The 26,104-nt window shown below is 30.3% G+C and overlaps 2 protein-coding genes and 1 long non-coding RNA gene across 14 annotated transcripts; 2 read left to right on the forward strand and 1 right to left on the reverse strand.

Annotated features, from left to right (window-relative positions):
- The first annotated feature begins 125 nt into the window (after nt 1-125).
- Nucleotides 126-18,064, forward strand: LOC132911751 (serine/threonine-protein kinase Wnk). Of its 9 annotated transcripts, none has more exons than XM_060968629.1 (22): nt 126-369; nt 750-1,044; nt 2,763-3,328; nt 3,483-3,622; nt 4,959-5,220; nt 5,305-5,575; nt 5,659-6,809; nt 6,882-7,054; nt 7,137-7,515; nt 7,632-9,457; nt 9,532-9,760; nt 9,841-10,038; nt 10,456-10,530; nt 11,209-13,409; nt 13,489-13,936; nt 14,008-14,139; nt 14,227-14,628; nt 14,712-14,871; nt 14,944-15,029; nt 15,108-15,175; nt 15,258-15,442; nt 15,553-18,064. In XM_060968629.1, the coding sequence occupies exons 3-22, from the start codon at nt 3,095-3,097 to the stop codon at nt 16,224-16,226; spliced, it is 9,294 nt and encodes a 3,097-aa protein (XP_060824612.1). In that variant the 5' UTR covers nt 126-369; nt 750-1,044; nt 2,763-3,094; the 3' UTR covers nt 16,227-18,064. The 9 variants fall into 9 exon arrangements, with proteins under 9 accessions (XP_060824612.1, XP_060824615.1, XP_060824616.1 ...); XM_060968632.1 differs by having other exon boundaries at nt 14,715-14,871; XM_060968633.1 differs by having other exon boundaries at nt 14,766-14,871.
- Nucleotides 18,065-19,582: 1,518 nt separating this feature from the next.
- LOC132911781 (uncharacterized) lies at nt 19,583-21,685 on the reverse strand. Its single transcript, XR_009659074.1, has 2 exons — nt 20,298-21,685; nt 19,583-19,857 (listed from the first exon to the last, which is right to left on the reverse strand). It is a non-coding gene; the product is annotated as an uncharacterized LOC132911781 (long non-coding RNA).
- On the forward strand, nt 21,671-25,919 carry LOC132911757 (zinc finger protein 425-like). 4 transcript variants are annotated; one of them, XM_060968659.1, is made up of 7 exons: nt 21,671-21,795; nt 22,735-23,542; nt 23,619-23,819; nt 23,917-24,150; nt 24,222-24,472; nt 24,547-24,940; nt 25,192-25,919. In XM_060968659.1, exons 2-7 carry the CDS (start codon nt 22,775-22,777, stop codon nt 25,462-25,464), a joined length of 2,121 nt encoding a protein of 706 aa, XP_060824642.1. In that variant the 5' UTR covers nt 21,671-21,795; nt 22,735-22,774; the 3' UTR covers nt 25,465-25,919. The 4 variants fall into 4 exon arrangements, with proteins under 4 accessions (XP_060824642.1, XP_060824641.1, XP_060824643.1 ...); XM_060968658.1 differs by lacking the exon at nt 21,671-21,795 and adding an exon at nt 22,041-22,358; XM_060968660.1 differs by lacking the exon at nt 21,671-21,795 and adding an exon at nt 22,041-22,358 and having other exon boundaries at nt 24,547-24,877.
- The last annotated feature ends 185 nt before the right edge of the window (nt 25,920-26,104 follow it).

Genomic DNA, 26,104 nt, shown 5'->3' on the forward strand with positions numbered 1-26,104 from the left:
AATGAATATAGAATCGAAAGTGTAGCATAGAAATTGCGCGCGACAATGGTGCTACCTAGCAGTGACATAAGAAAATCTTCTCAATACATTCCCATCTAAATAAATATCAAGTTTCGGGTTGCATATTAATGCATAGTCTTGTATCGAGATTAATGCGTGTAAAAAAATAAAAGTTGCTCGATGCTCGACGAAAATGTTTTCATCAATTTTAACGTGTTTTTATGTCATACAAATTTCATAGAAGTCTGAATTGAAACAATTTTACCATCTGTGGAGGATTCGTTTTAAATATCATATATACAGTAGTAGTGTACTCTACTGCATGTGTGCATCACGCAATTTCTACACTAATTAGATACGTATTTTCCTGTACGTAAATTATACTTAATTCTTTAGATATTTTAGTTTTTTTATGTGACGTTTTTATTGTGTAAAACATTTTAAGTATGTAAATGGATATATTATTATTATTATTATTATTATTATTATTATTATTATTATTATTATTATTATTATACAAACATTTAAAGTAATCAAAAAGTGTATAATTTACAAAATAAGTCTATTATAAATTTGTTTTAATTAATTAAAAGGTTTTACAAGAAGAAATAAATATATACAAAATTAATTAATAAAACATTCAATCGTAAGTAAACGTTATTAAAAAGAATAAAATCTATAAGAACAAATTTTCAATGATTAGTGTTACATACATAGAATAAATTATTGAATAAAACACTGAATCGTAGGTAGGAGAATGGTTATCAAGAAAATAAAACCTATAAAAACAATTCTCAATGATCATTCGGTGTTATATGATAACATAAACGTGATTGGTGTGTACGCAGCATAAATTTATAACTTGATCATTGTTGACGCATAGCACCGCGAGAGTGCGCATTACTCAGTGAAAGAAAATGGTGGTTATTTGGGTGTAGTCGGACGATTTTCTACATCACAAATGTGAGTACCGGCTGACTAAGAAATTACGAGTGCTGTTTGTCAGTGCGTCGCGAAGCTAATATGATCAGGTCGATATCTGAGGTAATGAAACAATCATATAACTGAACAAATATCTTATATATCCGTACGAAACCGCTAATTTTAAGTAGATATTGTTATTCACGCATCTCCGCATGACAAGTATACTTGCTTGTCTTCCCCATGTATTTTATCAGACAAAAATCATGGATAAATCGGTGACGTTCATAGAGAATGAAAAGATTCGAATTTATTCATAGGTCTCGAAGCTATTCGCCGCCAGACAATGTGTAAAATATGCACTGACGCGATATTTTTGGGATAGATGTCACATTATCTCTTTGGTGGTCTTGACTATATGCGCGCGTACGAATGTGTGCATTTATTTGATTTGCGGTATACGTGTGTGGTACTTCCTCTTCACCCCTTAATACGCATGTGTTCGGCATGCATTGTAACGGTGTGTCCGTGAGATACGTATATCACAGTATATACGTAAGACCTGCTACTTGCTATATACTGTCAACATTTTTCAAGTGACTGTTCCACGATGCTTGACAACATACTGCAATATTTAACGAAGTAAATTTTATTCCCCACATGTTCACGTTCAATCTCTTTATTTCAAATTATTAATACTTCTCACAGTTATTTCGTTGAACAAGTTTACGAAATTCATAAGTAATAATAAATACATAAGTGTTCGATTTATTAATAAATAACGAAATATTGTCTAGACGATATATTTAGTATATCTAAAGCACTAATTCTAAGATCGGCTGTCCTCACATTTATTGGCAGTCAACATGATCAACATTAGACTATTGATGTTGTTAAATTTATATAATCTGTCCGGTATATAAAACTGTTTGCAAAGTAGGGATTATAGTGAAACCAGAAGGACTAATACACACATGCAATTCTGCCCTCTGTAAAATAGATTAATTCAAGCTTTATTGATAGAATTCTATTTCTATCACAAAATGTTCTTCTATGTAGTTCTAATTTTGTTTTTCATTCCTTTTTTAAATAAACAATTTACTTCGCTTGTAGATTTTTGCATATTCGTTACTTGAATAATTTGTAAATTATTCCTGCATTTAACATATGGTATGATGTACATATATAATATAAAATTATTTTAATAAGATTATTAATTCGCATTTAATGCAAACACTGATAAATTATTAATATTATTTAAAATTACAATAAAATTATAATGATAAACATAATGAGATAAGCATACATATTTATTAATATTTAAAGTATGTCATATCAAATATTTAAATAGAATGACGTAAGAAAGATGTTTATTATATATGACAAATATTAATTTTAAATTATTTTTTACTCACAATACACGTGTATTATTACTTTGAACCATTAATAATAAACAATATTTATAACTTATAAACAAAGTAAATGTATAGCTTGCTTGAAATAGTAAATTATTTTTTAATATGTATAATATTAAATCAAAATATATTTTAAAATCACCAATCTATTTTGAAAACTTATGTTGAATTAAAAATTAAAGATAAGTTAAAAGATAAATGGAATATTTATGTAATATTCAATCAGAACCTCAAAATTAAAAAATTTGTTTCATTTTATAAAAAATAGAAATTATAATAAAGATATTATCACAGTCAATTTTTCCTATAAAGAATGGATATTATTATAAACAAACTAAATTCTTCATTTATTTATGAAGTTTTTGTCATTAATATTTTATTATTATTAGTTACTATTATTAATATCAATATTTTTTCTGTTTCCAGAATCATTTAACTTCTTTGGTATTAAATATTTATTAAGAAATTGAAGTAACAGAGTATATTCGATAAAGAAAGGAGGAAAAGATCTGTGATGAATATAAGAACCACATACTCTGTGCACTTAGATAAATGCATCCAGTATTTTATAATTTGAAAGATAAAGTTAATTAAAGATACCGTTTTTCTAAAAATCTTTATCTAAGTCAAACTGGGAGAAAAAAAATATATATATATATAAATTTATATATATATATATAAATATATATGTACATATATATAAAGTAGAAGACAAGGATTTTTATAAAGTGAATTCTTTCATACGTTGGTTATGTGCAATGCCGAGATGCTGCAATGAAAACAAGGCAGTGAGTTCGGTTGGCACTAGTCGGGAACATAATACGGAAGATATTTTGTTAACACAGAGTCGTTCTTTTACAATTGGAAATCAGTTGGAATTAGAGGAAGATCCACCAATTGTTGAGAAATCACACAGAAGAGTAAGGTGTGATCTAAGTCCAGTTCCAACAAGCACAAGTACTAATTTGAATATAAAGCTTTTAAGTATTAAGGTAAACTTCTCATAAATTAGTTTTAGATTTATATTTTATCTTTTTATATTTATGTTGTTAATTTCGCAAATTTATTACTGAACATTGTTAATATCTTTGTGCACACTTATTTATTATTACATTGAGGATTATAATACTAGTTTATTGATTACAGGCAGATAGAAATAGTCGTCAAGATCAAGTGGAGACTGGATCTGGTGGGTACAGAGAACGGAAGAAAGAAATTAAAAAGAGAGCAGCTATAGGCAATACAGTGCGTGGATTCCTCTCATCTGGCCACAGCAGGCAGGACAGGTATAATGATGTCTGTATCAAAATCATGCTTCTTACATTGTCATTTTTTATCTTCTGTCATTTAATTTCTTTGCTGTAATTCATTCTTTGCTTTTTATTTAACTATACATGTTCAATATATATGTATATGTTTAATTTGGAATGCACTTTATAAAGATTGTTCTTTAATATACTATTTTACAGATTCCGTTTTCTAAATAATTATTCTATTACAATACATAATCTGAAACATGTCTCTAAGGAACAGAGTGTTTGTGTACCTCTAATTTTGAATTTTTGAATTACTGAATATAACAAACTATAATAATATATTAAATACTAAAACTACACATGCACAGGAATTTTTTGTATATCTCATCTGTACTGTACATGTACATATTGAAATTATTACAATCTTTAAGAAACATTACTTTAGAAAAATATATTAATTAAAATATTTCATGTGCTAAAATTAGTTGAAAAATTAGTGAATGCTGAAGTACTATAAAATCTAATCAAGAAATTTTTTCCACATGAAATTAGAAAATTTCATCAGGAAAAGTATAAATAAAGTATAAAAGTATAAATATTTTCAGAATTACTGACCCCGAACTTCAAATATGAAATTTTATAGGTACTCAAAGGTTAGTAATTACATGATTTACATTATTGTCATACTGCAACATAGAACTATTCATTTATTATTTATTGTCACTTAAACGTTCAAGAAAAAATAATAATTTACCAACAACTATTGATTTAGCTTTTTATGTTTTGGAATTTTTATCATTATTATAGATTGTGTATATCTTAAATTTATTTTTCAAACATTTTTCATACTTTTGCTTCCTTTAAGATTAAGTAGTACTTCAAACCATTATTCATAGCATTTCAATATTACATAATATAACGATTTCATGGCTGGCGTGTACGTACGAGTACATTTAGTACAGATGAGGCTAAACATTAATTTCTTAATTTAGATTTACTATTCTTCATAGTTATATAATAAAAGGTATTTGAGTACAAAATATATGTGTGTGTGTAACATTTTCCAATTTTTATCATATTCATAAAACACAATGTAATACATGAAACATTTCATGATGACAAATATGACTTCAGTTTGGTGTAATCATACTTTCTGCTATAGTTTGTATTTATATTTTGTATTATAAAATATAAGCTTTCTACATACTTTGTATCTAAATTGAAATGTATATAATTATATGATTTAAACGTAAAATTTAAACTTTGTCTTTTTTTATCAAAGAAAAAAATATTTAGAAGAAGAATTTAATGAAAAGAAAAGGAAATATGGTGTAATAATTATGTAGTATATTTAATAATGTTTTAGGTATGAGACAAATAGACAACAATCTTCAGGGGGAAGTGGCCTGTCAAGTTTATGTCCAAAGCTGGTGGCCAGTGGAGGTGGTGGTAATCAGAGTGGGATTAGCCTGGCAGTGGGCCACTTAGCCTCTCAAGAAGGAGTAGGTCCTTGCTCAGTTGTAACCACTCAAAGAATTCATAATCACACACATAATCACAAACGCCAAAGAAAATTATCTATTGTCTCACAAGCTGGCACTAGTGCTCATAGTTCTGGAGATAGAAAGGTATATTAGAAAACAAAAGATATTTTATATCTAAGTAATATTTCCATATAACTATAAATTGTATGTTTTTACCTATTTTCTTAGACATCAAATCTAAGCCGTTCCTCTACACCAATTTGCAAAAAGCAAGTGCGGACACAAAGGGCTGACCATACAGATTCATTATCGATAACAAGTAACGGAGTCGCCAGTAGTTCACCTTCTTCTAAAAAGAAAGTTTTATCTGCGTTACGAATTTGTGAAAAATCATCATCTCGGAATCTCAATTCACCATCTTTAGATCATGAAAATGATCGCAGTTTTAGCGATGCAGAGGAAGCTATTACAGCAACAGAAAATGTGTTCAATGTGCCAGGTATTTTATACTTGCATTCAGCAACAATTTTTGTATACAGAATGTTTTACAGATTTTACTACGAAGTTCGTTTTTATGTACAGGATCCAGTTCCACACCTTCAACACCACTTAGTCGATTGAAATCAAAAAAATCGGACGAAGATGAAACGAGTGTGGAATACAATATTAGTAAAGAAGGTGCTGATTCCTCACGAAACCCATCAGACAAAAAAGGATCACTAGATTCCAACGAAGAAAAGACATCTACATTAGAATGTTTCGAATCTTCTAAAACTTCGAATATTATAAAAAAAATATCGGCAAATAGTATTGACGAAGAAATAAGTACACAGAATAAGCAAAAAATAATTTCCACTTCTTCCACAAGTACGAAATCCAGCAATTTAAAATCTAGAAACAAATATGTTGCAGAAAAGATGATTGAGCAACACAATAGCAAAAATTTAAAAGGAATAAATATGGAAAAAAATATAAATACAAGTTCGTCCACAGAAACATCCATGAGTTCAGCAGCTAATAAAAATAACGAAAAAACCAAACGGAAAACGTCTAACGAAGAGCCGAAATCTATTAATCTTGCAGAGAATGAAGACTTAACTAAAAATTCTGAGAAAAATGTGATAGATGATAAAAATGACATGCAACAAACTGAAGAAATGGTAAAAAGCTCAAGATTTGTAACATCAAAAGTGTCAGAAGAAATTGTGGAAACTGAGATTAAGGATATAGATGCGCAAAGAGAAGTAGAAGAAGAAGTGACGATATATGATGAAGATGATAATGGCACCAGTATCAGTGATATTGTTGCTACTCAAGCGCTTCATGAATCTCTGAGTAAATTAGGTAAAGTACCACCATTAGATACTGAGTTGAAGAATGTCAAGGATACGAACACCCAAGACGAAACCAAGATGGTAAAGGAAGAAAAAGAAAAGGAAGTCGTGCAAGAAGAAGCAGTGGAAGGATTTATTGGTCCTTTACTTGATGAAAATTTTAAAGCAGATGAAAAATTAACACAGAAAACAATGGCTATGGAAGAAGTACGAAATTTATTAATGAAAGTTAAAGTGCAAACTGTTGAAGATGATGATGATGAAGAAAAGGCTATAGGTATATCACCAGATGGTAGATTTTTAAAATTTGAAGAAGAAATTGGTAGAGGCAGCTTTAAGACTGTATATAGAGGTCTGGATACTCAAACTGGTGTAGCTGTTGCTTGGTGTGAATTGCAGGTCAGAGAAATGTAATTAAATGTTTGTATTACTTTTAAACAGATTTGTATATAATTATAACTTTTCTTTTAGGAAAAAAAATTAAATAAGACGGAAAGATTAAGATTTCGAGAGGAAGCAGAAATGTTGAAAGGTTTACAACACCCAAATATTGTCAGGTTTTATGACTATTGGGAAGTTACACTTACACGTAGAAAATATATTGTGCTAGTCACTGAACTTATGACTTCAGGAACCTTGAAAACGTACGTTTTTAAACTCATGAAAAATTTTTTAAATTTCTGATATTATAATTATAATTCTAAATTATTATACAATTCCATATAGGTATCTAAGACGATTTAAAAAAATTAATCCAAAAGTTGTAAAATCTTGGTGTCGACAAATTTTGAAAGGCCTTAGTTTCTTGCATTCGAGGTCACCACCAATTATTCATCGTGATTTAAAATGTGACAATATCTTTATTACCGGTACCACAGGAAGTGTAAAAATTGGCGATTTGGGACTTGCTACTCTTAAAAACAGGAGTTTTGCAAAAAGTGTTATTGGAACACCCGAATTTATGGCACCAGAAATGTATGAAGAACATTACGATGAATCCGTTGATGTTTATGCGTTTGGAATGTGTATGCTTGAAATGGCTACTAGTGAATATCCATATTCAGAATGTACTGGACCGGCACAAATATATAAACGCGTAGTATCGGTAAATTATTTAATGACGTAAACTCAGATTTTACTGAACTTTTTATTATTTATATAGTATTCATTTTTATTCAACGTGTCAAACAACATATTAAATAATGTTTGTATTATACGCAGGGTGTAAAGCCGCAAAGTTACGATAAAGTGGAAAATCCAGAAGTACGTGAGATTATAGAAATGTGCATTCGATTGAAAAAAGAAGAACGGCCTTTAGTTAAAGATCTTTTAAATCACGAATTTTTTGCGGACGATGTTGGCTTAAAATTAGAAATGGTTTCAAGAGATTCAGCCGTAGCGGATGCGGAATTATCGCGTGTTGAATTCCGACTTCGAGTGTTGGATCCCAAAAAACGTACTAACAAACATAAAGAGAACGAGGCGATACAGTTTGATTTTGACATTCAAACTGATAATGCAGAAGAAGTAGCCTCAGAAATGGCTAAATCTAGCCTTATACTTGAGGAAGATGTCAAGGCTGTAGCAAAAATGTTAAAATCGCAAATCAGCACTTTGTTACGAGAGAGAGAAGAACGTAAAGCCAAAGAAGAAAAGGAACGTTTAGATCGAGAAGCGGATAGTGCTAATACAACCAATGAAAATTTGTTACAACAACAATTATTACTTCAACAAATGCAATTGCAACAGCAACAACAACAGATGCAATCAAATATGAGCATCCAAATGCAAGGTCAAGTACAAATGCAGTTGCAACAGAATCAAATACCTTTGCAACAACAACAACAAATGCAAACTGCTGCACAACAACCTCAGCAACACAATTTACAACCACAACAAGTCCAATTGGTTCAACAGCAACCATTAATGCAGCAACAAACGTCTGTTGTTCAGCCACAGCAAGCACAACAAATGCAACAAGTGACTCAGGTTTCACAGCAGCAAGTGCAGTACCAACAACAGCAATATCAACAACAGTTACAACAACAGTATCAACAGCAACAACAACAGCCACAACAATTTCCTCAGCATGTTACGCAAAATTTAACTGCTACTTCTTCACAATGCTCTACCCCACAAACTGTACAGACTCAACCACAATTTCCTCCAGTATCTCAACAAATACAACAACAGCAACATTTGCATCAGCAACAACAGTATATACAACTGAATCAAATGAATGTGCCACAACAAATGGGTCATCAAATACAACAAGCACAGATACAAATTTTATCACAACCCCAACATATGCATCAGCAAATATCGCAACCTCCACAAGTGCAATATTCTCAACCGCAAATACAGCATGTTCAAAATCAGCAGTACTATCAGCAAAATACGACAGGAACCTCAGGATACAGTACGCAACCCCTATATCAGCAAAATATATCTCAACAAGTGTATCATTCGTATGCCAGCTCAAGTTCCTCTGGCCATGTAGAGATTTTATCATCCAACCAGCCTACAGCCCAAATTTATTCTCATCCAAGTATCCCTCAGAATACAGCACCTCCAACTTCACAGCCTTACATGCAACCACAGCCAGGACAAGTACAAGCATCTGTACCAACTGGTCTAAATCTTCAGAGCACGTCATCAGCGACTCATATGCAAAATACAATAACATCAACAATTCCAAATATGCAAAGTGCACCTACTCTTATTTCGAACAGTGGACATCAATCTCAGTCTCAACAAAATGTCTTAGTTCAAATGAAATATTCGCAAAGTTCTAGTATTCCTACTTCTGTACCCATATCATCTGGGATTTCTGTGCCATCAACAACAGTGTCTCAGCAACAACAGCATTTCATTTCAAACACAGAACAGCTATGTTCTAACACAGAAAGATCTTCTTTATCTAAACAAGATACAATGGATTCTGTGCAATCTTTGCCAACGGACGTACCGCCTACTATTCAGGATCAAGGAAATATCTCTAACGTGTCTAACATAAGCACATCTCAAGTAGCAATGCCAAATGAAGGGTAAATATATGAAATTTCAATAATTCGTTAAATAAATATTGTTTAAGAAACTAACCAATATTTGGTTTATATAGAATAAATCAAGAAAGTGCAGAGAATGTCACTTTATCCGAAAGATCTAGAGTAAAAAGATCCGGTACGAAACGTAAAAAGCCTGGTATCAAATTAACAGTTTTATCTGTAAGTAGTAATGAGGGACAATCAATGATTGTTGAATGTCAGTTAGATACCAGCAAACAAAAAACTGTGACATTTAAATTCGACAGAGATGATATGGTACCTACTGACATTGCTAATAACCTGGTAAGTAAATAATAGAATTTTATATGTCAATATTTTTATCTTCAAAATTTTTATTATTATTCTATTCTTATTATCTTCAGGTTGCTGAAAATTTATTGCCACAATCTCAATGTGAAACGTTCGTTGAATTGATAGAAGACATCGTTAAACAATTACGTTTGGATCCTACACGGGCTTTACCTTTAGTAGCACATGGTCCACCAGATCAATCTGCCGGTGGTAGTCCAGTCACGAGTCGTCGACCTAGAGATCGTGACCACAGTCTTGATACAGCTAAGGTAATGGTTTTCTTTCCGTTTTTTCGATTTGTTCTATAGATATTAATATACTACGAATATAATGAAATTTATACAATTTATCTACAAAGGAAATTCGTTTTCTTTTTTTTTCTTTTTTTCTGTTTTTTTATCAGAGAAACAAATAGAAATAAATTTTGAAATAGAAGTTTTTAACAAAAATCATTGTCATTAGTATTATTACTTAAGAACCTGATACACAAAAGTCCATAATGCATATCATAGGACTATTTTGCTTGTTGTAAGTTGTTTTCTTGAAATAATAGAACCATGTTTCTTATATATTTCATATTAAAATAACGTTGTGGTTACGCTCGAGATGTATATCTCGTGATCCCATAAAAAAAACACAAGGGTGTACCTCCAAGGTATAATTGGTGTGTATCGTTTTGGACGCAGCAGGTGAGACATGGCTCGCTAACTCGTCAAAGCAGCCACCGATCGTCGTACAAAATCCATCGTAGACACCGTTCGGTGAGTTCATCGTCCCCTCTATACCTTATCCTGTTTCCTATATTTCATCGTATAATCGTGGACGTTTGTGCATCCTTTTTGATTCATGATACATTGTGTTCGGACATTTGTGTATCTTTTGAAGTACAGCAATATTATATGACGACATTTCCTGCATATTAAATTCCTCCTATAGGCAATTTGTATAACATAATGGTTAGACTATGGCCAGGGCGTACTTTATACTTTAATTTTTATATATTTGTTCTTAATTATATATTACATTTAATTTTTACTTGAAAATTTTTCAGGAAAATTCACTCTTTTATGAAGATTATAATTTCTATTAGCAGTATATTACAATACATTTATATATAAGAGAATCCTATATATATAAAATAACAAACAACATTCATACAGCATTCTTTAGAAATGAATGAAATTGTACTTATTTAAACAGATTTTTTGTAACATAATAGCATTTTAAGATATGCATTCATTATTAAAAATACCTATTTGTATTTCCCTTTTTTAATTTATTTTAAATATACTTAGTAATGTAACCAAATTATATAACTGTATTTTGCAATAATTATTTCATTTATGCCGCTATTTGGTTTTGTTTACGTGCATTGTAATTATTTTATTGGTAAAAGGTAAAGTTTGATAGCTAGATAATTATTTTTTGTATGATTCCAGAGAGACGAAACTTCCAATACTTCTACACCTACCAAATTATTACCGATTGATCAAATTCTTTCTCACATTACGGGCTCCACCTCCATGGATAAGCAACAAAATGTGCAAACGCCTGATAGCCAAATGGGTCCTGAAAACACATCAGCTGAAGCATCCAGAAGATCATCAACCTCTACACAAAATACGGATACATTAACACCGACTAATTTACCAAGCGATCCCACTGATCCAACTCAGGAAACCATAGTATCTGCAACAGCAGACACAGTGTTAGACGCGCAAAGTATACTTAAAGATGAAACAGCTAAATCAACTTATATCCAAAGTCAAATAACCGATTCGACTGTAAATCAAATAAATGAAAAATCTAAAGAATCCGGCGTTCAAGATGCAATGGAACAAGAGAAAGAAACGAATAAAGAGACACACTTTGATGCCACAGCTGCAGAAGTAGCTACATTAACTGCGCCACCTCCAGCACGAAAAATTTCTCGTTTTTTAGTTAGCCCTGTAGTTGAACAGAAGATTGTTACAAGTGAAGAGGGAGGATCTACTTCTGTAGAAAATACAGATAAATCTAACGTATTAACAACTCAACCTAGTTCATTATCGCAATCAAATACAATTGATGAGGGGCAAGTAAAACACGATGATCTAGAAGTGAATGTTTTAGAAGCACAAGCTATTCCTGAAAAATCTAATATCGAAATCGTTACGCAAAATCCTCAATGTATCGCAGAACAAGTAGACACTGTTCAAACAATTCAACAACCGGTACAACAATCAATTACTCTTCAAAGTACTGTACAAGGGCAAGCAATCCTACCCATATCACAAATGCAACAGAATGTTAGTGCTGTGCAATCTAGTCAACAAAATGTAATGGTTCCAGGATCAGCAATAACGCATCAATCGCCTCAACAGGTACAAGTTGTATCTCAAAACGTAGCCATGCCACAAAAGGATCCACAAACTCAAGTTTCATCGAGCGGAATCAATATATCAGGACAATATCAAAATCAATCTATGCCATGCAATATTCTATTACAGCAACAACAAATTCCTATACAACAAAGTATAGCGCAAATGCACATTCAGCCTGAACATCAGCATCAGGGACAAATGCAAGCTCAACGACCATTGCAACAATTTCAACATCAACAAATACCGCAACAACATCAACAATATGTGATACTTCCTAGACATATTCCACAATTACAACCAGCCACAATCATAGATGAGAGAAACCGCAGGATTTCTAATATTTCTACAACATCGAACATGTCTACGGATTCGCAAATTTCGGAAATTGCTAATATGACGGACGATAAGAAGCAAACAATGATCATGCCCAATTTATCGATGCCCCAAACACAGCATGTACAATTTATTTCTCAACCAGATGGATCAAATATCACTCCTTTACCACAGACTGTTTTGGAACCAATCCAACAGCTTCAAACAGCACCTCAAGCTACAGTGAATGTCCCAGCAAATGTATCTGTACCTGTTTCAGTTCCTGCCCATCAAACTGTCACTGTAGAGGTTGCTCCTAAAGTTACACTTAAAACTAAAGAAGTTTCATCAACGCTTCCAGATTTAGCACAAAATTTAGCAAATATACTTTCGAACCCGAAATCGAAATCTGTAACTCCTCATTGTTTAACTACCCACGAACCAAGCCAAGCTGTAAATATCCCAGGAACTACAATACTCGAATATAAACCTACTCTCCAGTCTGAACAGTATTTTCAACCTATTCAACCAGAAGCAAGTCAAATACAAATGCAACCGCAATTACAACATAATTATCAAGTGAACACAACACAGCAAGGAATTCCACAAACGTTTCAATTTAGTCAACAACCTCATCAAGCTCAAATACCTCTGCAGCAAACAATGCAACTGAATGCAACCCATCAGATCGACCCTCAGTTACAAATGGCACAACAAAATTTTCAACAAAGCAAATGGGCTGCATCTATGAATCAAAATATTATACAGCAATCTGCATCAATCAGACATATTCAACAGATTCAACCACAATCGCAACAAACTATCCCACAACACGTTATACAAGAAATTCAAAATGTAGAAAATTGCATTTCTTCCGATCAATCTCAGTTTCATTTAAAGCTCCCTGATCAACAACTCTTAGGAAAAGTATCCGAAACAGAAGCTCAAGAAGCTAATTCAGCTGGGTATGTATAGTATATATAATATTGCCAAATGTTTAATACAGGTATGTTTATACATTAATTTATTTTGTCTATATATTAGGCGTACAACTTCTGAATGTCCTTTATTATCGGAGAACGAAAGCTCTAGCCATGATGTAACTCCTGAACATACGTTCGTTGAATCTGTAGATTCGGTATTATTTACACAAAATCAAACATTGCAACAACAACAGCAGCAGCAGCAACACCAACAGCAGCAACAACATCGAAAGCTTAGTCAACAGAATTCGCTAGATAAAGTCTCAGATACGACTACTGGAACTAGTGTTCCGGGTGGAACAGGTCCACAAACAATAGCAGATCTCCATCAAAAGCTTGTTCAATTAACAAGTCAGCCGTCCGAAGCACTTAATGTAGGCACACCTCCTATAAGTTATCCAGCTACTCCTCATAATCACCAGATAATAGGTGGATATGATGCTTACATGCATTCTTTACAACAGAAACTTGTCAATATTGGCATGCCAATTTCCACTACACATGGCATAGTAAGTAATTTAAAAAATATAAAGAATTAAATTCTTTTGTATTTTGTATTAATAATGTGATAAATACATAGCAAGGTCCTCTATCACCGCAGACTACGATACAGTCAACTACAAACTTGACTGATTCAAATGTTCCAACAAGTGTGGAAAGTTCTGTTTTAACTCAAGAAAGCTCAATTCAACAACTTACGCTTTCTCAAACTGTAAGTTTGACGTTAAGAACGTCATATACATTTGTCTTGAAAGATTCAAATTAATAAAATGAAAATATAAAATTTTCTTATGTTCAGCATGTAGATTGCTCTCTCGATAGTCCAACTCCAACACCTGGAGGGGCTCCTGTAGGGTCTGAAACTATGAGTCCGAGTAAAGAGAGTATAAAAGTTCGAACCCAAAGACCGGGATCTCGTCTCCAAGAATTAGAACAAGAATTAGCAAAAATTCACAGAGGATCGATTCCAGCAACAGCTTCTCCACAACCTTTAACACCGCCTGTATCCATCAGTTCTGTTCCGCCGTCGTCCGTTGGTTCTATTCAGCTGCAACCATCGTTACAATCTACTCAAAGTTTATTGACTACTGTTCCACCTGTAACTGCTGTACCTGTTGCTACCGTTACTCCCAGTGTCTTTACATCACGCTCTGATACGAACACTCCGGTGCAAATAGAATCTCAAGAAAATGTTTCCGAGGTACATATAGAGTATATTTACGTATAGCAAATTTCGGTATTTTCAACGAGCGTTTTCGAAAAATAACTAACTAATTTTAATAGAAGGTTAGTACAACACAACCTGTTAGAAAAATATCAAGATTCGTGGTTTCCAAGGTCGCAGGTCCTCCTAGTAATGCTGCTACACCGATTCAACAACATACCGATATGTCAAAAAATCAAACAGAAGATTCAAAGGTTTATCACATAGATGACACACAGGGTAAGTATTCTAAAGATCAATGAAATAGATACATTTAGAAATGTTTAAAAATTAAATATTCATGAATTACAGGTACACCAGTACAAATAACTCATAGCCGTGAGGGTTCTCTTCCACCTACGCAAATTACTCAGCCTATTAATGCTCCTGTTGTAGAAGTAAATATATAGCTTCACTAAGTATATGTATATAATTAATTTATGCGCCATTAATCCAACTGTTAATATTATTTATAGCAAATAGAAAAAGATGAGAGATTTTGGACATTAACACCAAGTGAAGAATATCAATTGCTTATAAAAAAGTAGGTTTACATCTATAAAAATTTCATCTTACAATTTTATAATAATTAAAAATTAACTTCTTTTACTTCCGTATATATACAGGCAAACTATGGAATTAGAATCCCTGCAAAGAAGACATAGAGAAGAATTGGAACGATTTCAACAGCATCAATTACAGCTATTAATTCAACAGCAACAGCAAGCAAGTGCACTTCATCAACATCACCATCAACATCACCATCAACATCATCCAGTGCTTTATCATACTGTTACGACTAGTGTGCCAGGTTAGTAATTAATAGTAACTTTAAGTAACTTTAAACAGCTATTTTATATATCCCATTTCAATTATTATATTTCATCGCCCATTGTAATGACATAATTCTTTTCCTAACAGGACAAACTAGACTTCCAGGTACAGAAGACTATTTAATGTTTAACACAACGCCCCAAACTCCTTTACAAAAAGCTCCGAGTAATTATCCAGATACCGATGAAACATTACGATTAGCTATGCAGAAATTGAAGCAAACTCCTTTGCAACTACAACCACAACAGGCGGCAACTGGAATACCACACGCTTATGTTATTCCAATTCCAGTAGTGCCTTCTGAAACTATGCAAAACGTGTCTCAACAACCTACTAGTTATACAAGTGAACTAACCGAATCTCTAGAGCCAGCACATAATCCGGCAATTATAAATTCAACGCAATATCAGTTCACGCCTATATTACCAGATGGAACAAATATCGCAGTATCCTCTACTGGATCCTTAGTTACACCTATACCGATATCAAGTTCAACGGGAAGTGGAGGTTACATCCAGTATCATGATAATCAAACATTATCAAATTTTCAAACATTTAGTTGTACACCACATGGCGGTTTCTTTTTACCAGCTGGCTATCGGCTAATATACGCTCCTTCTGGTGGAACGTCTCAGTCGCAGCCAGCTACACCAGCTACCCCACATATAGGAAATTCTCATGACGGTACACCGCCGGCAGAACCTTTGCACGCCGCAAATGTTGACAATTCAACAGCTCCACCTTCCCATACCGATCAATAACGTAATCTTCAACAGGTTATGATCTATATTTTTCGATTTACTCATTTTCGTAATACATTCTTTATTTAAACGTGTTGCCCTTATCCATTAGTATGAGAATCATGCATTATTACAATTGTTATTCTATTATAGTTTTGCTAATACGTATTGCTACCCTCGTCTTCGTGGATATGTATGCGAGGAGATGCGAATGAAAGTATTTAGGATGTATTTGATATTGTAACATCCGTGCGTATCGCTAAAATATTCTCGTTATCTGTGCGTCAGCATATTAATTATTTGATATGTGCCTCACAGCAAAATTAAAACTCTCAAATCGTACACGGAGAATATTTTGAATGAACGAATTAAGCTTCTGGACAAAAAAATAAAACATAGGAAAGAAAAAGAAATAAAATATTGAAATTGAGGATAGAGGCCTTTACATGTACTGTGCTTATATCTTATTGTAGTAAATATCATTCTTTAGTGAAAATGCTTATTAAAAGACTTTTTCTGCTCTCAATTTATTGATAGCACAGTCCACATTAGTACAGGCCTCAGCTAGTCTTACAAATGATGGCGTACAGCCATTCTGCTCGATATATATGTATAACTGTTAATGTATACTGAATGCTTTGGAGAGAGAATGTATGTTTACGTGTGCATGGATGTGATTGCAGGAGTCAGACAGAGAAAAAATATGATTAATATAGTCACTGTTATGCTTTAATGTATTTCTAGCGATTTTACCTATTTCAATTAAAAAAAAAGTCATGTGTTACTAGTTAGCAGTTTCATGTATCTTATCTAATATTATATCAACTATTATCTTTTTTAGACTTGATTGTGAATATTTTTATTATTGCATATTTAATTTATCGAAGTTTATTTCATTTGAATTGGCATTTCATTTACAATACGTTCTGAAATACATTTGCACAATCCATTCCTTCGAATATTTTAGGAATTTTTGTTATTTAGCACTTCAATTTCTGATAAAATGATGATGAAAATAATGGTAATCATCACAGATATTGAGAATCTAAGTAAGAAAAAAAGAAGCTCAATAGGGACATGACATATGTATGAAATTCATACATGTTTTAACAATATCAAAAATAAAATAATCTAGTGCTTGTGTTACATCCCAAAAAATATATTTTAAATTTTCATCTGTGCTATCACATATTGCATTTTGCAATATAGTTAAGAATAGCTTATTTGTATAACTACAAATATTACTGCTGTTTATTGATGATTATAATGTTATCTTTATTTCGTTCAAATAATTGCAGTTCTCGTCGTTTTTAATGTTGCGATTTATTACTGCTTTAAGCATGAATTTATTATTATCAGTATTAGAATGTCGAAAACTATTTTAAAATTTTGAATATGAAGTTTTTTCTTGTAATTTCCAAGTTATTGATACTTGATCATGATATTATATTAAATTACACTCAATTGTTTCATATACACATATGTTTTATTTCTAAGTTTTGCATACCATAATTCCGTTATTTCGTTTTCCACTTTATTTGGGTGAAAATATAATTATAACATTAAATCCAGTTAATCCACCTGGTAATAAATTCATGTGGCTGTTGAACGAAACATTATAATATAGGTAATTGTATGTATTTCTTATGGAAATGCATTGCAATTATTCTTATATAGTTACTTTTAAATAAATTTATTAGATAATACTCAAAGAAAATGCATAACATGTAATACTTAATGTACATATTATTCATTTACTGTTAGGTGGATTGGCTTTTGATAAAGATGCAGCTTCTATGTTTGTTAATAAAAGCTGAGTATATGAAGTTTCTAAAATAAACTATATTTAAATATAATAATTTACAGTGATATAGTTTGGTAAAAATTGATTTTGAATTTCTTAAACTTATTCATTGAATGTGATGAAATGCATGAAATAAGACAATAGAAATGAATATTATTTCATTAACAGCATTGCAACGGACTACTTCCTTCCAAATATATTTTACACAATGTGATTTTAGATATGCATAGTACTATAATAATAATGGTGATGATATAATTGGAGTAAATTTTTGTAAAACATTATTGTTGTTTTACCAAAGAATACCAAACCGCACTGTTACATACAAGAAAAAAAATCACAATGTGAATTCATCATAATTCTCTTCTACTAATATGGCATCTAACTTGATGGAATTGAACAACTTAGTACATTCAGACATAGGTATTACAATATATTTTTCAGAAAATATGACAAAAAAACAAGTAAATCATATTTTGCTACATTTAAAAGATTCACACATAAAGTCTTAGTACATATTGATGGATCAGAATTTAATGAAGTAATTTATTACAGTTATTTAATTTATTTAACAGATTCATATAATTAATTGCAAGCATATATAGATAATTTGTTGATTTATATATATATATATATGATTTATATACATATATATGTATATATATATAGTATGTACTGTATAAGCATACTGTTCTAAACATATGAATATATCGTATGATATTTTAGAAATGCAATTGTGAAAAACACATGTTTCTTGTGTTACATTTTGCTTTTTCAAATTTCGAATGTAAAAAAACAAAATTTGACTTGAATAATAGAATGAATTAAATTTATCTATAAATTACCCTTAAAATTACACTGTACAAAAATTTGAAGCTCACTAATTAGAGCATATAAAAAAAGCTTTTTAAAAGAATTGTATGTAACTATTACAGAAAGGTTTAATTATGTTCTAAAATATCTTGTACTAGTGTTTAACTACCTTGCTTGTAATAAAAATGAAAAATATGAAAAAAGTTTAGACAAAAATAATCAAAGAGCTTTTCCTGTGCTAACTAGTGTATAAGTTCATACATGCTTTAAAACTTATGTAATCTATGTTGTGTGAAATTCTATAAGAAATTTTGTAAAGACTGATTAGATATGCATCAGCATTCAATAGATTGCAAAAAAAAAAAAAAAACAAAATTAATTTAAACCATTCACTGTATGGGGAAAAAATTGTAACTAATAGAGATATATAGAAATTAATACAAAGAAACCTGAAATAATTTAGATTCAACTCAGAATAATATTATCTTCCATTCCTTACTTGAGAAGTAATTACATCAAAATGTAGTTTGTGATGTTAATTAATACATTGTATATTTGTGAAATTTATGAATATATTATGTAGACAACAACACAACTTTTTTAATTAGTATTGCATGTACTATATTTTTAAACAATATTTTTCTATGTCACATAAAATTATAAATTTATTGAAATTCTTTTACATGAGTTCTGTTAAATCTAAATCATCTATTGCAAAGATTATAAAGAAAATTAAAAAATAGTATATCTTTAACAAATAATTGGTTCAATAATGATATCTACATATCATTACCATCTTTATTTACATTTGTTTAATAATTATCTTACAATAATAGTACAGTAGATATAAAAATAGTTTGTGGCCACAAAGATGTTAACTTATATTTATATTGATTAAATTATAGAAATTTCATTATAAAAAACTTAATTTCTGTTAGTTTTAAAGCAATCTTTATATAAATTTTATATTATCAAACATATTCAAAACAGTCACTTCAGGCATTTTCTTCATTAATTCTATATGTATTGAATAGCCTGCAATTTAAATGAAATAAGTTACTAATGAATCATGCAAAATCAATGAAATAAAACAATTCACTATATAAAACACAAAAAAATTATTCATTATTTTATTAGAAGACAAGAAGATCGTACTGAAATAAAAATTATTAAATGAATTAAATAAGTAAATTGACCAAAATAACCAATTGTGTGTATTACGAATAAACTATGGGTATTTACGAACCACAAAAAGAGGACCTAAATAGAAACTTCTTTCATTTTTTAAATATTATAAGGAGTATATTATTTTGAATATCTTTTATATTTTTGTACAATATATAAAATAAAATAAATAAAAGCATAAAACTGCGCGGTATAGTTATGAATAATTGCAGGATCAAACAACTTTTATTAAAATATCTTTTTAGTGGTTCATAATTTATAATAAGGGATTAGAAATACGATATACTTACGATTAATGGAGTTGTGAAGTGCTTATAATAATTATGCTATTGCTTCCATACGATTTCGATGCCGTGCGTAAGCACCCATACAGGCAAAGAATCCAATGATTCCAATAATCAATCCAATGATCAATGCTAAAGTATCTCCAAAATCAAAGCTGGACGAGGCCATCGCAAAATTAAATGTCGTAAAAATAGCAAGCAAGAGATAAAACCACATTTTTGCAATATAAAAAAAATTTGATTATTTGATATGATAAGTAACCTTCACGATGATGGGTTTTAATAAACACTACACTTGTACGATAAGATTCACATATCTTGCGCGTTTATTAAATCAACTTTCAATTCGCTACAAAGTTACTATTATTTTTTTTTTTCTTTGTTACATCATACATATAAAATGTACAAATCTTTATTTATCAGGTTTTCATTCGACGACCAAACTAGTATTGTTTAGTCATTTCCTTGATTTTAAAACGTAATACAACGATTAATATTATGATCCAGATTTGACAATTACAAACTATACAGTTTCTATATTAAGTTTTCGTTTCTTTAACATTATCAAAGTTAATTATCTAAAATGTAAAGTCGATATATGTATATAATAAATGATACTTTGCGTTTAACAAAATTTTATTATAAATACAACATACGTATATGAAAATAAATAAAACGTCAATTTTTAAACGATATTGAATAAATATCATTAAAAAATATATTTTTATGAAATGCCTGTTTTCTACACGTACTTCCATATGTCTTATTTCAGAACATATGCATATATCAAATACATATAACTTTTATACCAAACATTTAAGTTTGCTTAATTTATATACAAAATTCCATATATCATTTTAGAAACTTTATCTAGTTTTTTGTGGTTCTTATAAAACAATTTAAATGTTTTCAGAGAAAGTAAATTTCTTTAAAAATTTTATATACATGTTCTCTTCTTTACAGGGGAAAAGCCTACAAAAAATATATTACAAATGTGGGATAAAATATGCTACAATACATTTATATTTTATACTATAGTACAGTAGTATTAGATCACAGACATAAATATCTATGTATTAGATAATATTGTATATGTAGTATAGTATAGTTAAATATTATAGTACAGTACACTATATAATATACTTATAATACACAATATACGCCAAAAAATATATACTATGCTATAAAATATAACTAGACATTTAAAAAATGACACATATTTTCCAATTATTCTTGAGGTTTTGAAAATTTTTGTAAATATTTCCCCAAAAGTAGTTGCCCAATCAAAAGACATATTCTGCTCATAATGTTCAGATCAACCTATTTACGAATACAACGAAGGCAACCTATTTTGACAAAGATAAAGATGTATCTGTGCGATGTTTAAGGTGGCGTCACTTGCTTACTGGGGAAAGTATAGAGAGAAATATTACATTGGCGCGTATCGACCGAGCAAAAACAATTTTTCCCCTCATCGCTTACACATTTCAACTACTTGACACAGGTAGAGTGAATAAGACCATACGAATATTTGTTCGTTTCTTAAATGAGATTTTTCACATTTTAATATATTAGCATATACCTTTTTCAAAGAGATAATCGTTGCCGTTTTGTAGCCATTTTGCTATCCGTTGATAAATACAAGACATATTCGTACCGACTGGTGAACCGCGTACCTCTTGTCACATATAAAATGCTAATGCTTATTTCAATGTTTTGACCGATCTTCGTCTACAAACCATTTCTTTTTTTTTTTTTTTTAACACAATACTATATTAAAGAATGTATACATGTAACAAGTACATGCACAATCACGTATGATACAGAATATCCAAATGCTGTGTAAATCAATTTAAAAGCGAATAGACGTGAAGGACACAATCGCATTTATATTTTTCCTTCGATATGATTCTTTAATATTGTTTGTACTTTATTTCACTATGTGATTGAAAAAGATGTACATAATATTACAGTTTTTATAGATATGTTTTTTATATATACAGAAAACTTAAAGAATAATAAAGTATATATTTTTGCAATGTATAAAGCATGCACTCTATAAAAAAGGTATGTCCTAATTGTTAAAAATTATAAATTAAATGCTATGCTTTTTAGTATATATGTCATATATATCGATTATATATATTATTGCATATATAATAAATATATGCTTGAAAAGTAAAAAGCATATATTTAAAGTGTTATCGATTGTATTATTATTTTTACTTTAATAAACAGATCATTTATTAAATATATGGCTTAATTTTTTATGTTTTATATTGTTACATTTTGATATAGTTTTAATGGTTATAAATACTTGTGTTTGCTTTTAGATAAAAGTCAGTTTAGAGATAATTAAATAACATTTAAGTAGGTTGCTTTCTTTTTGAGATACTGTGAATTGTAATATATACAATAAATGTAAATGATATGTTTTTTTAAGCGCCACTTTTTGGACATCAGAATTTAGAACCGAATCTATTATGGAACTGTCACATGAAATATTGGATACAATAGATATTAACGATGACAAAGATGTGATAGAAGTATTGAAGCATGCGATCACAGAAGAAAACATTATAGTAGAATCAGAAACTACAGAAGATTCTGTAGAAACGGAAATAGAAGAAATTATAGAAATAATAGAAGAAATAGAAGAGGACAAAGAAGAATCACCACAAGATGACATTATTCTTATTGAAGATAATAATGGAAAAATTAAACCAGAGATGGAAGTCTATGCTTTTGACGAAGATAGTTCTATATTTAAGACACATACTGATAATGAACACGAAAAGAAAGAACAATATGATAAAAGTAGTAATAAGCAAGTTATAGCATATGATGTAGATGAAGATTGGCAAGATGAAGATATGGAAGAAGAAGAGTATGAACTGAAGTTTGGACAGAGTTCTAATGTATTAAATCACTGCACAGAATCTTTGCAAAGTCAAAGAATACTAAGCAGTGATAAAAAATATGTAAATAATCAAGCAACCGCTTTACCATTACAAACAAATAAAACAGAATCCAGGGATAATGTAGAATCTTCAGACAAAGTAGAGAAATCTAAATTAAGCCTAGAGTTTAAAAATAATGTGAATAGCGACGAAAATATTGATAATAATGTAAGTCATGAGATTGTAAAGAATGTTGAGAATAATCTATTATACACTGTTCTTGGTTCAAAGAAGCAAAGTTCATTAAAAACATTTCAAGCAGATAAACTGTCGGATACTCATTATATCAAGGTTTGTATTACCAAATTATTTCATTATACACAGTTCCTATTATTTGTCTGTATAAAAGTAATAGTTTTATTTTTAGATGGAACAACTTGACGAAAATACTATACCAGTCGGAGGAACAATCTATTATGAAGCAGATAATATAGAAACATTGTATGTTGCACAAACAGTAGATGATAGTGAACAGTATTATGATACTGCAGCAATGGAAAATGAAGAACAAGTATGGGAAACAATTAATTCAGATACCAATCAAAACCAGGAGAAAGAAAATTCTCAGGTATTAATTTAAAAACTAAATGTTTAAACTTATTTCTTTGTTTTTCTTCATTTAATAAATAAATTTTCATTAAATTTTCATCCATTTTAAATTTTAGGATCAAATATTTTTACATGAAGATGAGGATGGTCAATTATACTTCAAAGATGAAACTGGTACTTTACAGCCAGTGTATTTGACTGAAGATGGACATTATGCTATTGCAGAAAACAGTGATGGTTATGAAGGCAAAGAATCACAAATGAAATCTGACCAGAATGCTAGACAAGTAGATGAAGAATCTTACTCTATGCCAGATAGTGAACTCAAATCTATTCATAATAATAAACAGGTATTTGTAATAAATTCTAAAACGTGCAATATCAAAATCATTTTCCTATTTTCATCAGTGTTACTTTTCAGAACTCTATAGTATCTGCTGCTGAGCTAGATAACGAAGATAATACTGTGACTATATCTCTAATAATATCCGAGGATGAACATGGACAAAAAAGAACTCAAGTTATTATACCAACAACGGATAACTTAAAGTGTGATATTTGCAATAAAAGCTTTAAAACGTCGTTCCAATTACTTCGACACAATAGACTGAAACATGCTCGAGAAGAAGATATTACAACCAGAAATTTCCCGTGCGATTTATGTCCTAAAAGGTAATTTTTTATATAAATTAAATTTGTTTTATTAATTATAATAATAATAATCAATTTTTTTATTTGCATTTCAGATATCCAGATCAAAATTCTTTAGCTCGACATAGAAAGACTCATACTGGTGACCGACCATTTCAGTGCCTCGAGTGTCATAAAAACTTTCCAACATCTACTGCTCTACGTCGTCACTTAACACTTCATAATTCACAATCTCGACCTCTTCCGTGCATTTACTGCGGTCGCCGCTTCGTAGATAAAGCTAGTCTGGTTAAACACGAGCAGTCGCATTTGGCTGGTGATCAGCGGACCCACACATGCGATGTATGTCATAAGTCATTCTTACATGCAACTGATCTGAGTCTACATAAAAAATATCATGATCCTGATAAGAAATTTGACTGTGAGGTTTGTGGTCGAGAGTTCAACAGATTGAACAATTTGCAGAGACATATGATGGTACATCAACAAGTACGTATGATCAATACGATCTTAGTGTTTAAATTGTTCGGGTCTCGTAAGAAAAAGAAATGTTTCCATATACTTTTTGCCATTTCTCTCATATTTTCTGCAACTTGTACGTACTACGTAAAATTAAGAAATTTATATAATATAATAGGAGTTGAAATATCTTAAATTACACAATTATAAGTGTTCTCAACTCTTTTAAAAGTAGTAATTTAATTATAATGTATGGTATTTCTTTTATTCCCACACTTTAGCAAGGGGCGAACGAGGAAATACTTTCTTGCGACGTATGTGGCATCACCTATAAATTCATGAGTTCGTTGACGAGGCATATGGTGACGACACACATGAATCCAGAAAAATTAAGGCAACAAGCGGAAGAACAACGAAGGAAGCGTGAAAATAATTATCGTCGTTATCTAGAAAATCGAAAAATGTACGAAACTCAACATTCAGGAGGATACGGAACAAAACGGAATTATCACAACACACGTATGCTTAGTGGAAGTAACGACGAAGCAGCTTGATTTGCATTTTCAAATCACTCGATGACTACTAAGAAAAGTACCATAATAAAACCATAGTTTTTCAAAATAAAAAGAGACATAAATATGATAAATATAACTTAGGGATATTTCTCTATCATTTTCTTCGCTATAGATAATTGAATAGGTAAATATTAATTTAATAAATATATGAATTGTGTAGTGTTTGAAATATTCATGTATCTTTATAAAAATTCAGGTATATGCTTTATGTATAGCATATATATGTGTGTTTAAAATAGAATATGTATATATAAATACACTTCATTTTTATTGCATACTAGGTATTTACATTGTAGATACAATTGTTATTAGTAACGTTTTAATATATACATATTTTATTGTAATTTCTATGTAATTATAGTCGTGTAATGTAGGTAAGTACAAAATATTGTAAGAGTAACAAAAGAGAAAGTTTATAAATCAAATTTTTCGTACGAATGTCTCTTAATATGAGTCATTATTATTAATACTAAAATATGGCTAAAAATAATTTTTTTAATTCGAATTTGTATAAAAATCATATTAAAATATGAGAAATAAGTAATGTTAATGTTTTGATATTCATATTATTTTGTAATTATTCTTCTTTTATTGTTTGTTCACAATTAAATTTAATTGT

The sequence above is a fragment of the Bombus pascuorum genome, chromosome 11, assembly GCF_905332965.1.
Source record: "Bombus pascuorum chromosome 11, iyBomPasc1.1, whole genome shotgun sequence".
Lineage (NCBI taxonomy): Eukaryota > Metazoa > Arthropoda > Insecta > Hymenoptera > Apidae > Bombus > Bombus pascuorum.

Coding starts and splice junctions, on each gene's coding strand:
- LOC132911751 (XM_060968629.1), top strand. CDS start 3,095: ATGCCGAGATGCTGCAATGAAAACAAGGCAGTGAGTTCGGTTGGCACT. Junction 3,329..3,482: donor TAAAGCTTTTAAGTATTAAG/GTAAACTTCTCA, acceptor TATTGATTACAG/GCAGATAGAAATAGTCGTCA. Junction 10,039..10,455: donor ACAGTCTTGATACAGCTAAG/GTAATGGTTTTC, acceptor TTTTGGACGCAG/CAGGTGAGACATGGCTCGCT.
- LOC132911757 (XM_060968659.1), top strand. CDS start 22,775: ATGGAACTGTCACATGAAATATTGGATACAATAGATATTAACGATGAC. Junction 23,543..23,618: donor CGGATACTCATTATATCAAG/GTTTGTATTACC, acceptor TTTTATTTTTAG/ATGGAACAACTTGACGAAAA. Junction 24,151..24,221: donor CTATTCATAATAATAAACAG/GTATTTGTAATA, acceptor GTTACTTTTCAG/AACTCTATAGTATCTGCTGC.